This window comes from Centropristis striata, chromosome 10 (assembly GCF_030273125.1).
Source record: "Centropristis striata isolate RG_2023a ecotype Rhode Island chromosome 10, C.striata_1.0, whole genome shotgun sequence".
Classification (NCBI taxonomy): Eukaryota; Metazoa; Chordata; class Actinopteri; order Perciformes; family Serranidae; genus Centropristis; species Centropristis striata.
The window spans coordinates 32,512,165-32,529,063 of record NC_081526.1 but is presented as its reverse complement, the minus strand read 5'-3'; the positions used below and the strand labels follow the sequence as shown (position 1 = coordinate 32,529,063).

The window sequence follows — 16,899 nt, the reverse complement described above, 5'->3', positions numbered from 1 at the left end:
TTTAGAAAATCATACAAGTCATGCACAAGATAAAATGCTGCCCCCTATTCATGTGGCTAGTAATTACACTTTGCACATCTCAGCTGTGCATGAAGTGTTTTGAGCTCTGTGAAATGAAGTTTTCAGACGTTGTCGACAAAATGAGTCAAGTCTCCCTGATGTCTCTATGTAAGCTTAATTGATAATTTATCCAAGGTCCGGTAAGCATTTCCCTGTGTTTAGAAGAGACAGCCCAGGTGTGTTTGTGTCCACTTTCTCTGCAGGAGGTGAATGTTTCCTCTTTGATCCCATACACATTAGTCAGAGGGAGACGTCTGGGTTCCCGTCTCAGTCTACCAACAGAAGGGATGAGTTGGTCATGCCTGCCCTCTTGGGCACAGACTATTTGTTGTTTAGATTGGGGCTCAAATGAGTCAAGTAAAGTTTTAAAGTCTGTGTTTGTGTTGCCTGCTGAGCTACAGACAGGGGTGGGGTTGGGGGAGTTACAAAGTCTCGGTGGAGATGGAAGTCGGTGCAACAGAATGATATCACCGCTGAGGATGTTTTGCCGCAACGGTTGACTGAAATTCAAAATGAGCATTGGTCCAAGAGTGGTTCAAGAGCCAGGTGAGCAGTAAATTACCAGACAACAGTGAAATATAGCCATTACTAAGTCTAAATGAATTCACTGGTGACTGTTGACAGATTATTGTTGCCAATACTGAGTAATTCCTGGTATTTAGAGGGATAGTTTGGATTTTTTTAAGTGGGGTTATATAAGGTACTTATTCACAGTCGGTGTATTACCTGTTCAGACTTTTTTCTGGGAACCCACTTTTTAAAATTGACAAACCAGTGTGCCCAAATTCACAATATGGACTATCTATCAATGGTGCAAATAGATAATTTGTGCGTAAATTAACAATCCTTACCATTTTTACTGCCATTTCCACATCACATTTTGTTGTCTTACATAGAAAAACCAGCCAATTGAAAGATATAAGATTTAATAAATTGCAACTTTGTTCTCTGCAGATATTAAATACTTAAAATAAGTATATTTAGACTGATGCTATCCTTTCATATTAGATAGGTACAATTGTCTGAACAGCTAAAAAAACAAAAACATGGTGCTTTTAAACAACAAAGTCAAGTCTGGTGGCTTTGAAGAGAGTATAGAAATCGTTAGTTCCCTGTTGGAAAGGCTGTCTGATAGCGAGGTGTAGCGGTGAAATATTCTAAATATAGTGGAAACTTAAACTTGTATTGATTTTTTTCAGTGGCTAATATACATTTAGTTTCTGCCCCCTTCCACAATACAGTACTTAGCTTCTGTATCAGAACTACCTGCTTCTCTTAACTGAGGGCATGCCAACTGCCATCTATTGTGGGTAATACACTAACCATAGATAAGTACCTTATACAATCCAACTTCAAAAAATCCCTCTTTAAGCATTCGACTGCAGCTGCTCCCAGCTAACAATACTAACATTAATATTAATTTGAAGTTCCTCAAATGTTGCCATGACCCTCTGGTCTTTACTTATCTTCCCAAAATCATGCTCAAATGGGGACAATAATCTGTAACTGATCTGATAGGGGTCTGATAGGTCAGCTGCAGAGAAGTACACTTGATCTGCATCTTGCATTAACAGGATAAGAGATAATAGCATAATCCCATTCTGCAGATGTTGTTAAGGCAGCCATACTGTTCCAGATGAGTTGTGTCATGTTAAAATGGAAATGAGATTAACTTGTACATGTCTGTGGGAATTGATTTGAGTGTGAACACCAGCAGCTGTCCACCTCTCGTGATATCAGCTCGCCTGAACTTTCTCACATCTGACGCTGTTCAGCCGACTCTGACCACAAACCCCCCTGATGGTAAAACCTAGCTTGCTCTGTAAGAATGTGATCTCATCGAATCATAGACAAAGTCAGGCCGTGGAGTTACTCCAAGAAGATGCAGAGGTGAAACGTCTGGTCCTTTGTGTTGGCAACAGGCTTCAATGCTATCAATCCCTCAGTCTAGTCCGAGGCTTTGGACGGATTAGGCTGCTTTGACTCCAAACTTTGCGCAACTCTGATTGCGTAACAGCCAAGACAGAAAAATAAGAGCTAGTCTAGGAAAGACTGCATTGGACACAAAGAGAGAACAAGTGCCTTGTGTTGTGGAGTGTCCCGGTTTGGACTCTGGCTGCGGGGGCACAGGGACAGGGGTTCCTGCTAGGCGACAGCCACTGGCTGTGGGTCAAGTCGGATGTGTGCCTCACCGAATATGGTAGTAATTTCACAGACAGAGACTTTTCTTATTCACCGATCCTTAAAATAGATAGTATACTTGTATTTTTGTACCATAGAGTGAGTATTGTAATGGCTAATCCACGGTGCGAGTGTGATCTGTCCATGAAGTGAGAGAATAAATGAGTGTTCTGTCGGCTCCTCATGGACACAGCTTTACTCCAGCTGTTGGCCAGACATTCTCTCTCCCTCTTTCTTTTTCTCCAGCCATCTTTACGCAGCTGATCTGGCTAAAATGGCCCTAGAAGAGCCAGGACATAATTAATCATCATCACTTTTCACAAGATCTTTTTTATCCAGTACTGATGTCTTGGGAGGAGGACACTAAGAAGCCGCTTTATCTTAATTAAGAGATTAAGTTTTCTCGTGCGTGATATATTTAACTAAGATAGCACTCTTAAAATGTCAATTTGTCAATTACTCACCACATGTAACCTTGATTTCTTGAAGAAAACTTTTTTTGCATGCTTCCAGAACAACTGTTTTCTTAAATTGGAGGTAACATATAATGAGTTATTGGTATACAAATGGTCATTTTAAGGGTCAAATATCAAATAGACTGCAGTTGACTGCCACTGTTTCCAGTTGACAGCACAGGCACAAGCAACTGCCCCCCTAATCCTTTTCCTCAATATGTTTAAGTCACTTTAAGTATTTGTGCACTAGGAATCAAGTAAAAGCATGGATGGGAAAACATGTAGGGAGACAAAGACAAAGACTTGGACTTTCTTTATCAGGCACTGATGTCCTGTTATGGGTGTGTTATTGGCCCGGGGGATCCTTCTGCATGGGTCACTCAGCGTACTGAATAGGCCCCTCCTGAGCCAGGGGGTGGATGGACATGGGAGATGAACTTAACAAGGAAAAAGAGACTCAAGTTTTCAGCATGAAGTCAAAAGCTTTCATTTTGGCTCCATTGGGAAAATTAGCCTTGCCTCTTTTGTTATTATCTTTCTTTAAGCAGGGAGTTCTATTCACCCCCAGTCCTTTCCTGGTATTCGGCATAACGCTGTTTTCTTTACTTCAAAAGAAGCTTTGCTCGAAAAAGGTACATTTTTCTCAACTGTGCAACATCATCATGTGGTTAAGTGGCCCCTGATTGTGATACTGCAGGTTTAATTATGTTTTTATTCAATTTGACAACCTCTAGTTGTCTAGTTGTATAGAAGTCGATGAGAAAATGAAGCTACTTGATTTATTGCCTCAGTTAACATTTTCCTAACAAGTTCTTTTCCTAATGAGTTTTCCCAATAGCCAGTTCCAAGTCTTCTTCAATACAACAGGATGATCATTTTATAAATTAGGTTCCCATTTAGAGTCAAATAGACAATAAAGCAGTGTATGGTTTATGGTCTGGCAACCAGTATGCTTTCATCTTAGAACTTTAACCCTTTCACACTGCTCTCATTTTGTTCCAATGCAAATTAATTGAAGCCAAATGGCTTGTTCAGTGTTTGGTTGTACTATAAGACACTCTTGAGAGTTTCAGGTGTATCTTAATCAATCAAACTTTATTTATATTTACATCAAAACTTTTCCTCTTGCTAGCCAAAATTCTTCCAAGCACCCTCTCTTCCAATTATGGTCTCTTCCAAAAAAAAGGCTAAAATGCTCAAGTCAATGCTTCAAAACCATAGTTCTCAAAGCAATGGGTGATGGTACGGTTCTTTTATGCAATCTGTGCTTTCTTCAAAGCCAGGAAGGGTAAAAGCCGGTGAAGGTCATGCCTTTGTCACTGGTTGTTTGGGGTATTTTGCAAATAAAATGGCTAGTGATGACTTAGACAGCAAGCAGGTGAACTTCAGTAAAAGGGAACTGGCTCATGCAAATTGTGAAGAAAATGGAATGAAATTGGGGAAAGTAAAGATTTGGGCTGTCCTTTCATGTGAGCTGAAGTAATTGAAAACATCTCTATTTCAAAATGGTCAAGGCTGTCAAGACACACTTTGAACAGGTTGGGAAGCTGTGGACCATCACTACTTCTTAAATGTTATTCTTGTATGGTAAGATACTCCAAAACCAGCAGAAGCCACATGAATACCTCCTAGATTGGGAACATTTAGTGCTTTTCATTTTGGGACACTGGAAAATTGCCCACCCTAATATTTTTTTATCTCCTGAAAGTACGATTCTCGACAGCTCAGCCCTGTGTAAAGACTCATATTGATACAGCTATCATACCAGGAAGTATCTGGGCAGGACCGAAACTGGTTTGAGTCTCAAGCATTTACCATGATGTTGATTAGCACAAGAGCTGACTTTGCAAAGGATCTGCATAAACTATCATGGTTTCAGACAAAATAAAGTGGCTCTGTCTTTGTATTAGCCCATCAAAACTTTTCCTCACCTCTAGATCAAGATAGCTACAGCCAGCTCATCAGACGCTCTCCTCATTTGGCCCTCAGGATTTTCCTTGCACAACCCTGCTGCTCACGACTGCTGATGACTTTTCCTGAGACTAAACCTCATCCAGAGTGAAACGTAATGCTCTGCATGGATGATCTGTCTGGCTGATATATAGCCCATGGTGTGTGTCTTGGTTATGTCTATGTATAATATTAGCACATGGTGTGAGTGTCAGTTATGTCCGTGCATTTGTTTTCAGTAGTATTTGTGCTAAATATAATCTTGACCTCTGACCAATACTGGCTACAGGTTACATTGCACTTTTAGATACTGATGCTTCAGTACACTTAGAAATGTACTTTGTGTCTGACTTTAATGCATATTTGTGGAACACAAATATTAGCTGTACCATAAGGGATGTTTGCCAGTTTGAAGGTAAACAGAACATCTATATCAATATCAATCACTAAACTTCCACAGTTCCAAACTGCCCTCCATTACCTTGGCCTCTGTTTGTCTAATCCAGGCGAGCATGCACTCACACACATTGATTCACAGTAAACTTTGATGTATATTTAATGAGCTGCAGGGCCAGTGTTCATTAGAAGAGTTCCTGTACTTACATTTGACTAAGCGTTTTGTGGCTATTGATGTCAGCAATGACTAAACTGTATTTAAATGTACTGTATTTACTTGTACTGAGAATACCCATCCACACTCAAATACAAGTTCTTGCAGTTGCACCATGGGGATTAAGCAGCATTTCAATTATTACAACCCAATTGAAATAAATGCTGCAGATTAATAATTTTGTAGGGCAGGCGCTACAAATGACTCGAGTCAAATGACTTGGACTTGAGTCATGAAATTGACATGAAATTCCAAATTTGATGACTGCAGACTTTGCCCATGACTTCATACAGGAACTTGCCTGTCTGTACTTGGGACTTGACTTGAGACTTGCCTGTCTTGACTTGGGACTTGACTTGGAACTTGCTTGCCTTGACTTGGGACTTGCCTGTCTGGACTTGGGACTTGACTTGAGACTTGACTGTCTTGACTTGGGACCTGACTTGGAACTTGCTTGCCTTGACATGGAAGTTAACTGTCTTGACTCAATGCTTGTAAGTTTTGACTTGGTCCAAGCTACATACAAGACTATTGTATTGCTTTATTTTATCAGGTCTGTTGGCTCTTTTAATTCATCAGTCTTCTCTGATCTTCTCGATCAGCCCAACAGTTGATACAGTAGCTTCTTGTGTAGATCATTTACAAGGCCACAGTGTTACTTTAATAGCCGTCCTTGAGCCCTGTCGTACATTACAGGCAGGCTTTTGTTACCAAATCAATAGTACAACCATTAACTTTTACCAAATATGGCACCAGGCTATACTTACATCCTGTTCGACCAATATGTAGAGCCACTGAAGCCCTCTTGGGCTTCTTGAATGTAAATACACTCTGAGGTTTATTCTTGTCAGGCTGTTAGTGTTTGCAGCAGTTGAGGCCTGAGGGGACGTTCTCAGAAAATGTTTCATCATTGCTTTTCATTAATGTCACACTTGTGGCCAGCAGACATGGACCCTCATCTGTTGTGGAATGCCCACACACTTTCCAACACAAGCACAGAGTAGCACATGGTGTGTTTGTCCATGTAAGTTCGAGGGGAAACATGCTATTTCCGCTGTAATGGGGATCTATTGCCACATGGGTCAGAGTTCAGAGTGCAAAGAACAAGAGGTCACACAGTTGCACCATCTGGCCCCCAGAACCTCAAAATATCTGACAGCTCCTTCCAACGACAACACTTTGCATTTGTGCAATCAGTTTTTATCTTTGTTATGCGTCTTCAGTGTTTGTTGTCTTGTATTTGTGTGAGTGAACACTGTGAACACCTCATAATGCATTTTTAAATTAATTTAAGCATTTCTAATGCAGAGGAAGTAGCGACCAAACCAATTGGTCATTCCAGACTGGGCAGACATGGTTCACTCTCCCCTGCTGTTGTATAATTAGTTAGGGCGATGAGGTCAGGATCGCAGACATTCTCCTCTGACTAATGTGCTTGGGATCACAGAGCAAGTATTTCCCTCCTGGGGAGTATGTAAAAACACACACTGACGTGGACACACACAGTGTAAGAAATCACACATACATATGCCCTTTCTTATCGCATAAGGAACACCGTCAAAGGTTATTTGTAGAGCCTTACGTGTGTTCATTTCGTCAGAATGAAAACGGCAGCAGACAGAAAAGCAGTCTCAATATAAATAGTCTACTTGGCGTAAGAAGTGACAGATTAGATTTCCTGTAGTACAAATGGGGATTGTGTGGATCGTTCATCAGTCACGTCGTTTCAAAAGTGAAGACATCAGCTAGTTATAGAGGGTCAACTAAATTGGGCTTTCTTTTGATGTAAGAGTGGGACTATAGGACCACAGCTGGCCTCAGCGAAGTTATTACCATCATCATCATCATCAGTGAAAGAATAGAGCAGGAAGCCAGGCGAAGGATGTGTGGGTAGGAAGAGAGAGGAAGAGAGAAGAAAGAGCTTTAAGAGAGAATTGAGTTGGTGTGACAATCTGTGAGTGAAATGAACAGTTTCACAATAATCCAGAATCATGTTGAATATGCTTGAAATGAGGCTGTGAAGGCCAAGGGGTTACTGCTCTGAAAAGTGAAGAATTTTATCTGATAGGTCCATTGGTTTCAAAAAGAAGTTGGATTGTATAGAAGTCTATGAGAAAATTACCCTACTTCTCAGTTGATTTATTACCTCAGTTAAGATTTTCCTAATGGGTTTATGGTCTCCATCACTAGTTTCAGGTCTTCACCAATACAGCATGACGTGCATTTTGTAAATTATGGTCCCATTTAGAGTAAAATAGAAAATAAGGCAGGGTATTCTTCAGGGCGGGGCTACCTTTTGATTGACAGGTGGCTACCATGGTGCACTGTGTGTTTCTGTCTGAGAACTTTGACCCTTTTACAGTGAGTGTTCAGTGAAAGTGAATTGTAACATTTTGGCCTAAAGATGTGTTATTTAGTGTTTGGTTACACTTAAAGACACTCTAAGGAGTCAGCTGTTCTTTTTGAATTATACTTTGCTTACAAATGAGCTGAACCAGAACCGAACTAAGAAACCAATTCTGATGTGGAATAACAACTCCCAGGTCCGTCACCTGATGCCAACATTTTTTTCCCATTGAGTTACATTGGAAAAGAGATATATCTGTAAATCAGCTGATACATTTTTAGCACTCCAGCCCCTCTGGAATGACAGAATGTTAATAATTTGGTCCAAGAACATTTAAAAAGTCTAGAAGAGCTACACAATGAAAACCTTTTATTTTCTTTCAAGTTAGGGTTAGCTAAACTGGTAGTTAGCTGGCTCAGCCTACAGCACTTCCTTTATGGGCCCATGGGAACATCTGGATAATTATATTCATGGAAGTTGGCTCTAGTGCCCATCAGCAACTTCCATAGGAATGAATGGGATCTTACCACCAACGCTGTATCCAGTCCATTCATCCATTCTTCAAAACTGTTGTCCATAAACCAATCTGCGAGGTCACGTTGGTGGAGGCCAAGTCACATGACTATTGTTATCAGCCAGAGTGACAAATGTGTTATTGTTCTGGATTGTGATTTGCTAGTGAAGTGACTGTCCTGCATGCTAATGTGTATAGATGGCTAGATCAGATGAACTGTTCAAACTGTGGGAAAAAGGTTGTATTTTGTGGGTATGTGTGCATATGTTACTCTAGGTCGCATTTGTGGACCACCCTCCGATCCACGTGAACAATGCTGTAAATCACCTCTGACATCTGACTTTAGCATTTTTTCACCAGTACGAAAATGAGCCCCTGTTATATTCTATATCAGATCAGCAGCCACTCAATTGGTATTCATCCTTCTATTTTTTACCCACTAAGATTTTCTGTTTTCTCCATCTGCCTGCAGCAGGGTGGAGTTTTCTCCCTGCTTCCTAGCTTGGAGACGATCGTTAAATGACTGTTGTTGGACGAAGTAACTCTTTCCATTACATGAGTGTTTTTGACACCAGTAGGCTAAAGGAGGGGCATATCTATATATAAGTGTATTGGAAACAGCTTATTACTACTTCAACAAGTCTTATATACTAGTTAAAACATATTTGTTAGAATTATCTATATAAAGCCCAACTTAAAGGGACTGATGTCATTCTATCACACTCTATACTGTGGATTTCCTTGGTCCATTACCCCCCACCTCCCACATACACCGTCAAACAGGCTGTTGTGATAGACCTCCCACATACGCACACACAGCAGGAGCAGCCTTTAGACTAGTGCGCACCACTGAGCAGTCCACTACAGCAGTAGCTCTCCTGAACCAGTGGACAGCTATTCAGGAGAGGGAGGAGGAGGAGGAGGAACTGTAGCCAAAACCAACTCCCCCAACTCCGACTGTAAGCCCTCATGTCCCACCCCGGGGGCTGCTCTGCAGGGCTTTTCTCAGCTTAGATTGGAACTATACCGTCATCTGTCCACTGCTCACACAGGTAGGGGAGCCTCTTCCTGTGGAGGTGTTTCTGCTGTTTCCTTTGACAGGGCTTTGACTTACTTTAAAGGTGACTTGTTTGAAGTGTTGTAGTTCAGCTGTGTGACTGATCATCCTAATTGCACAAGTCACATTTGGCTGCAGGACAGGTGATTTATAAAAGTAGTGAAATGGAGAAAGTGAGGGGGGCTCTCCTTTCACGACTTCTGTCTATGTTTATCTACATGGCTGCATTAAAAGTGTGTGCGCTCATGTGGACCCACACATGATACTTGCAGTTTCCAGAGCTATATAAATGTGTAATGATGACTTTATCTGCAGTTTCCTGTGTTAGTAGCTAACTTTTTATTGGAGATAGCTAAAGCCTGACTGATATATATTGGCCAGTTCTCACATATGGCTGACGTATTGGTATCTATTGTCGAAGGTTCATCAATTACTCATATGGCAGCCTATAGAGTGAATTTTTTATGCCTGAATGATTCCTTTGAGAAATGTGCACCAATATGACTCTGCAAAAATACTTACAAGGCTGCTTTCATAAATTAATAACTCTCCTCTGTATATTTATATTATTATACATTTTACATATAGTGTGTTACATTGTGAACTACATCTCCATTTTTAGAGAAGCAGTCACACCTTACTGCTTTTCAGACATTTATAGGTGATAGAAGGTTATTTCAGTGCTCTGCTGGACAACCTACATGATGATGATATCCTTTCTAAATCACCCAAGCTTGTTTTTTATTGATTAGATTTTCTCATACAAATCTTCAAAATGTGCATCCAAGAGGAACGGCAAAATCTGTGCACAATGCACATAGAAAAGTTGTATTTTCATATTGGTATGGTTGGTATTGGCCTCAAAAATTCAATATCGGTCTTTCTCTCAGGAGTGCATTGACTTTAGTGGAAAATTCACATCAACAGCTACCAGAAATCTGAAACTCTCCATCATAATTAGTCTGTTTTTGGGGCTATGGTCTGTGTTGACTATGGTTATCATGACAACTATTATGGAGCTGACACTGAAACACTACACTGATTCTTAAACCCAGATTCCAAAAAAGCTGTTATGTTGTGTCAAATTACAGAAATTACAGAATGTATTTGAACAGAAAACAAAATTGTCTCATGTTTACATTTTACACAAAGTCCCAGCTTTTTTGGAATCGGGTCTCCATAACAGGCCATTATCAGCCCAGACATGCTAGAAGCTTCAAATAGCCTCTTTTTCCTGTCTGTGGTTCACCAATGTACCAATCAAAGTAAAAACACTAACGGATTAGTAGTAGTAAATACACTCTGTGTTTGTCTGTGACCAAGATCCACCAGATTTGTTTCCACCAGCAGCCTGACAGTGCAGCCGTTACAGTGCGCCAGTCCCTTGGCACGTTGCCCCGGGCCGGCCGAGGAGTCCTCGCAGCACCCAGCCTGTGTACGCCCACCAAGCTCCATTACAGAGCCCTATATTCACTGAAGCTGAGATGGAGATATCTATAAGTTACAGACACACAGACAGCGTCTTTGTGCAGCTCCTTTTCCCAGCTGTAGAATCTGACTTGGTTATCAGGACGTGCCTCATCATGAGTTATGCGGTTTCTTGGGAACTTTAATGGGCAGTAAGAAGAAGAATGATCTGACACGGTATTGTTTTGTTACTGAATGTGTAACTGCACAAACTGTTACCAAATGGTGTGGGGGAGTGGTGATTGTTTAGACTTTTCGCATAAATCTGTCTGCATTAATGCACTGTGTTGGCTGTATGAGAGAATGCTGCAGGGAGGGGAAAAGTCCATGTAAGCTTGTGTGTATGTGTGGTAACCTTTTCAGTGTGACTCTCAGCATGTCGAGCTTTTGTTTTGCTTTGGGTTTGGGAGGCCAGGAAAAGCCTCCAGGCCTGCCTCACTCAGTGAGGCTGATTTTCCAGTGATGACTAAATTCTTCTGATTGGGGCACCCTACTTCCTCTTCACTGGACTCGGGCGTGGCTGTGAATGTGTGTATGTACAGTGTGTATGCATTTGTGTCCAGTGAACACAATCTACATTGCAGCGTTCTATCAGATCTTGCATTATTGATTAAAACTCTGTGACATCCATTCGTCCATTAGCTCATCCTGTTCACAGTTGTAAGGGTCATAAGCAAATAAGATCAACAACCGATTCATCTTCTGTTAGCCTGGTATCCTTCAGGTGGCACAGATTAATCCAATTGGCTTGAGAAAGTGCAAGGCAGGCTCCTGTGATTTCATCGTTTTTTCCAGCGTGCATGCCACAGACCCTGCTCATTTCCTGAAGCTGGTAGAATAAGTGGACCAGAGCCAGTGTTTAATTTAACTGCAGCTGTTTTGGCTGTGCCCGCACAATCTCCAGATACCCCTGCTTCTCTCTATGATGACATACGGGGTTACTTTTGTGTGTTTATTATGCAGTCACTCTGAACAGATTTGAGAACAATCGACAGTGCAATCAAAAAAAGCTTTATTGAAGGTAAATCTGAAAGTTATGTTTAGAAATCTCTAACTTTTTATTTTGAATCCAAGTTTTGTTTGCATATCCAAAAGTTTTGTGTTTGTAAATCCCAAAATTTTGTTTCTAAATCCAAAATTCAGTTTGCAAATCCAATATATTTGTTTGCAAACCAAAGGGTTTTCCTTTTGAATTCAAAATGAATGCAAAAAAGGCTTTTAGATTTGCAAACAAATGGTTAAGGTATATTCCTGTGGATCAAGAACAAGAATTAATTTGACTTGCACTTAAACATATTTTAATTGCGCTGATGATAGTTTTGCTCTCAAATCTTTAAATTGATTGCAGTGTAGAACGTTTTGCTGTCAAACCTATTCTGTTCACAAAAGTAATACTATAGACTCATACTTACATACTTACAATCATACATGAATCCAAAGTGGTTATATTTAGATGACAATACATTTATTTCTGTAATAGCCAAGGTACTGTGGCTTTGAAAAATACTTACAATTGAAAATGAAAGGGATTTGGAAGGCTGAATGGTTGTTGGTTGTTTTGCTTTTTCTTCTTCTAATGAGCCTCTGTCTTTCTTATTTGTTTCAGAAGTCATCCATACTGAAGGACCCTTGGACGGCAGCCTCTACGCCAAAGTTCGTAAAAAGGAGTCGATTGAAGGAACAGTCACAGCGAACGGCCTCCCTCCCACTGCTGTGGAACATGCCCTGCCCGCGGTGGACCATGCCTTGTCAGTGAGCAGCGACTCAGGAAACTCTACTGCCTCCATCAAAACTGACCGAACTGATGAAGTGGCAGCAGCCCCTCAGGCCTCCACAGTGAGCCAGACACACGTTGCTGTCGGTGAGGAACTACCCTCGGTCCATCAGCACGCCCCACCTGCACAACAGCCAATCAGTCCCCAAGAGAAACAGGAGCTGGAGCAGCTGCTGAGCGGCTTGGAGGGGCCCATGCATCGACAGGGCTACCTGTCCACCCCGCCCTCTGCTGTTGGAGGCATGCTTCACCTGGTTCCTGCCCAGGTTCATGTCAACGGCCACAGTGGTATTGACCGGGAGACGGACATTTTAGATGATGAGCTGCCCACCAGTCAAGAGGGCAACAGTGTGGACAGTCTGGGGACGTTCTCCTCCACAGACGGTCGGGCTACACCAGCTGATCTTTACTACCAGCAGGAGTCACTCGTCAATGGCCAGGACCATGTGCCATATCTGGAGCGCAGTGTCCCAGAAAAGCCTCTGGAAATCGTCCAGCAACAGGTTGGCTTATCCAGCAAACCTGTCACTTTGACCCAAAGTGATTCAGCCCCATCCTCGGGTAATTACATGGCTACACAGAATGGCAATTTGTACCGCTCTCAGTCATTTGGTGCAGAGCCAAGCTCTATGCCACCAGCTCCCGCACGCACCACCAGTAGCAGGGATGCCGTCCAGCGTGGTCTTAACGTCTGGCAGCAGTTCGGCGTACCAGAGGAGCCAGTTACTGAAGGCCTCACTTTTAGTCCCCCTCCTTCTGTAGCAGTGATTCCCAGCCACCACAGCCTTCCACAATTCCCTCATAGCCACAGCGCATCCCAGCAAGAAATAGAGCAATCTATTGAAACCCTTAATCTCCTCATGTTGGACCTGGAACCAGGTCGTCCGGTGCCAAAGTCCCAAAGTGCTCCACTGCGGGAAAACAGTGTTGTAGTGACCACCCAGCCGTCCTTCTCCCAGAGCCAACCCAGGCCCTCCTCCCAGGCCGATGCTGCCATTCATTCCCACTTTTCCGGCCCCGTGTCCACCGTGGCCAGCCACTCATCGCCAGCTCAGGTGTCACCTGGGAAGCCTAGTACACCAGAGCCTTCACCTGTCCACGGATCTCTGAGTTATACATCTGAAAGGGCTGGAACGAGTCCTTCCCCACAGGCCTCCTCCGGTGTAGCTGGTCACCTCCAGCTCAAGCCCATCAATAGCTACCCACCAAGCACACTGTCCCAGTCTGCAGAGTTGTCTGAGCCCCTGAGAAGCCCAAGTGCTGCCTCAGCATCACCGCAGCCAAGAGAAAATGAGCAAGATGAAGTCTTCAACGTTGAAGGTCTGGTGGCCCAAAGAGTGGCTGGTAAGTTCGAACATTTTTTTTATTTCATCTTTATTTGAAGAAAGAACTACCTGTTATCCAACAGTGGGTTGCATTCCCATATGTAAATCATACTTTTATCATGTTATGTGATTGATATAGTCAATGAAATGCTTGCCTGGGTCAAAATCAACCTCATAATCCAACATCTCATAGACAAAGGCCTTAACCTTGACCAACAGTACATCCAACTAAGACAAAATGTGACTGGAGTGACAATCTGTGTGAATATTGGATTTAATGGTTTTCCCATTTCAACCCTTCAATAATGCTTGATGTGACCTGCTGCTGGAGAAAAGGTTCAAAATGTTTTCATTTTCATTAAGGTTTGCGTTAGGAGCACTATGTGACAGTCACATCTTTGACCTCAGCAGTCTATCTAACAGCCTGGTTTGAGTTTTACTTGCAGAAAACCACATTATTTAGTTTTTTGGTTCATTATTTCCACAACTAATCCATTATCCAGTAGTTATTTATCGTACCAGTTGTGTGAAATCTTTGTTTTTGTGGCAGCAAATGCAGAACAGAACCTGTACTGGAGGATAATGTTGATGCCACCTTCTATACACTGTACAAACTGCTCTGTCCTTATCTCATTTCCTGAATGTCACCTCATCCGTCCCCATCACTCAGCTCAAACAGGAAGTGTTCTCTCCAGTCCAGCAGGTTGACCGTCCCTAGATAAGCTCATCAGACATCCTGCAGAGCAGCAACAAAGTCAACATAAAGCACCGTGGTAGAGCTGAGCGCTCAGATAACGAATGCCAGAAAGGTTTTTCTAGAATCAACAGTACGGCTCGCTTCACTTTACTGCCATTTAAATGTAGAACGATTGTCCACATTACACTTTACTAAATGGCAGTTCAACACCATGAGGAGCTGTATTGTATTCTTTGTGTGAGATACACGTTGGATTGCTTACATAGAAAACCTTTTGCATCACTTTCGCGGAGGTCATAAAGACAAAACTGCCTCATTTATGGTTTTAAAGACTGACTGCATATGCATTGTTTTCCAGGGATTGTTTTCCATCTGTCCATTACCTTCTTGTTCTTTTCTTAGGTGGGATCTGGTCTTCCTTGTTTTTCTTTTTACTTTTAGTTTTGTCATCCTCATTCTTCTTTCTCCCATCATCCATGTGTTTACCCAGAATACTCGGCTCGTGTCCAACGTGTCATCCCCAGCATGACCTCTTCTCAGTCTGAGCACCGCCGTTCTCACTCCCTCTCGGGTTGGTTCTCCCATCCTGTCTGAAGGAACACAAAAAAGGAAGAAAGAAGTCCTTTTTATCCAAGTGTTCCTTCAAGTAGTCTGTATCTGCTTTGAGTGCGGTGGCTTTTCTTTGCATTTAATCATTTCTCATTTTGTTTCTGTTTCACTTCCTCTCGCTCCCTTTTATACATAACATATGTTTCTATGTCATCATCATCAAACTAACCACTCTGATTTCTCTCAGCATACACACTCATTTTTCATTCCTGTTTGTTCTGAGCTCTAAGTTTTCTAACTCAAGGTTAGGGCATTATTCCAACTGTGGCGTAGAAAAAAAAAATCCAATTGGATAATGTTAAAGTTTCACAAGAGCGAGACACTGGAGGCACAAAGGAAGCTCTGTCCCTTGCCAGGAGAGTGCATGTCACAAGATCCATTTTGCCAAACTCAGGAACAATACCAGGGCCAGGATACACTGGCTTCATTCAAGGCTGCCTTTTTTTACTCGCACTATTTTGAAGATTTACAAAGCCAGACAGAGGACACCAAATCTCAGAGAGAGACCACAGTCCTAGTTGGACACATCACTAAAGCTGTATGTGTCCACTGGGAGACGGCGACCACAATGCAGACAGGATTGTTCTGTTCAGGCCCCCAGGGTGTCAGAGGGCCAGTCTGGCCTCTTTACCGCAGACAGACAGACAGACAGATCCTTCTTAATGATGCAGCACAACGTCAAAGTTAAATGTTCCAGAGTCGATGTTGGACTGTTGAATCGTGACGTCATCTCTGCTGTCATCATGACGTTTGTATTCTATCAGTAGTAGTCACACAGATGTGATAGGCAGTGGTGGAAAGTAACTAAGTACATTTACTCAAGTACTGTACTTAAGTACAATTTTGAGGTACTTGTACTTTACTTGAGTATTTCCATTTTATTTAAATTTATACTTCTACTCCACTATATTTAGTTGACAGCTTTAGTTACTTTTCAGGTCGAGATCTAACATAAAATATATGATCAATTTAAAGTGATAAGACATTTTTAATTAAACAGTAATTTAGGTTAAAATTAGCCCTATCTTGAAAAAAATAAAATGGTGATCAATACAAATATTCTAATAATATATTTGGAATATATTTAACTATCTGAGTGGGTCCATTCTGCATAACGATTACTTTAACTTTTGATACTTTAAGTACATTTTGATGCTGATACTTTTGTACTTTTACTTCAGTAGGTTTTAAATGCAGTACTTTTAATTGTAATGGAGTGATTTCACAGTGTGGTACCAGTACTTTTACTCAAGTAAAGGATCTGAATACTTCTTCCACCACTTGTGATAGGGGAGAGCAGAGTTGGGTGTCACAGTGCTTTTTACAGCTGAGCTAGAGGGTGCTGTTTCATCATGTTCAAATCAAACATCTGGTGTGACGTCTTGCTTATTACTATCTGGCTATTTTGTGAAATACACAAAAAACATTGAGGTGAAGAGAATTTTTACTAGTTAGAGTATTTTTTTTTCATGTTGTTGTTGTTTTTGTAATTAAAGTTTGTAGGCCATTTAGCATTTCATAATCAAACTCTTATTATAAAAATGAAGGTAACAGTGTGATGGTGTCTCAGCATTGGTGACTAAGAAAGACACAAATATAACGAGGTGAAATGATACAAGCTCCTCTCTCCTCCTCCTTTCTCCTCCTGCTCCTCTTCCTCCTGCACAAAAAAACAAAACTTTACAAACTTTAACTTATTATGTTTACTCAAGTACTGTACTTTAGTACATTTTTGAGCTACTTTAATTGAGTATTTCCATTTTTGTAGCCTCATAATTCTACTCCACTACATTTTAGAGACAAATATTGCACTTTTTACTCAACTACATTCAGCTGACAGACAAAGAAAAACA

General features: G+C 41.5%; 1 protein-coding gene across 2 annotated transcripts in view; it reads left to right on the top strand.

Annotated features, from left to right (window-relative positions):
- tns1b (tensin 1b) overlaps positions 1-16,899 on the top strand; it is a 196,481-nt gene that overhangs the window by 153,549 nt on the left and 26,033 nt on the right. For both annotated transcript variants that reach the window (XM_059342440.1, XM_059342441.1), the window contains one exon: positions 12,248-13,759. In XM_059342440.1, the coding sequence (XP_059198423.1) occupies positions 12,248-13,759 (1,512 nt within the window). The remainder of the gene's footprint in view (positions 1-12,247; positions 13,760-16,899) is intronic.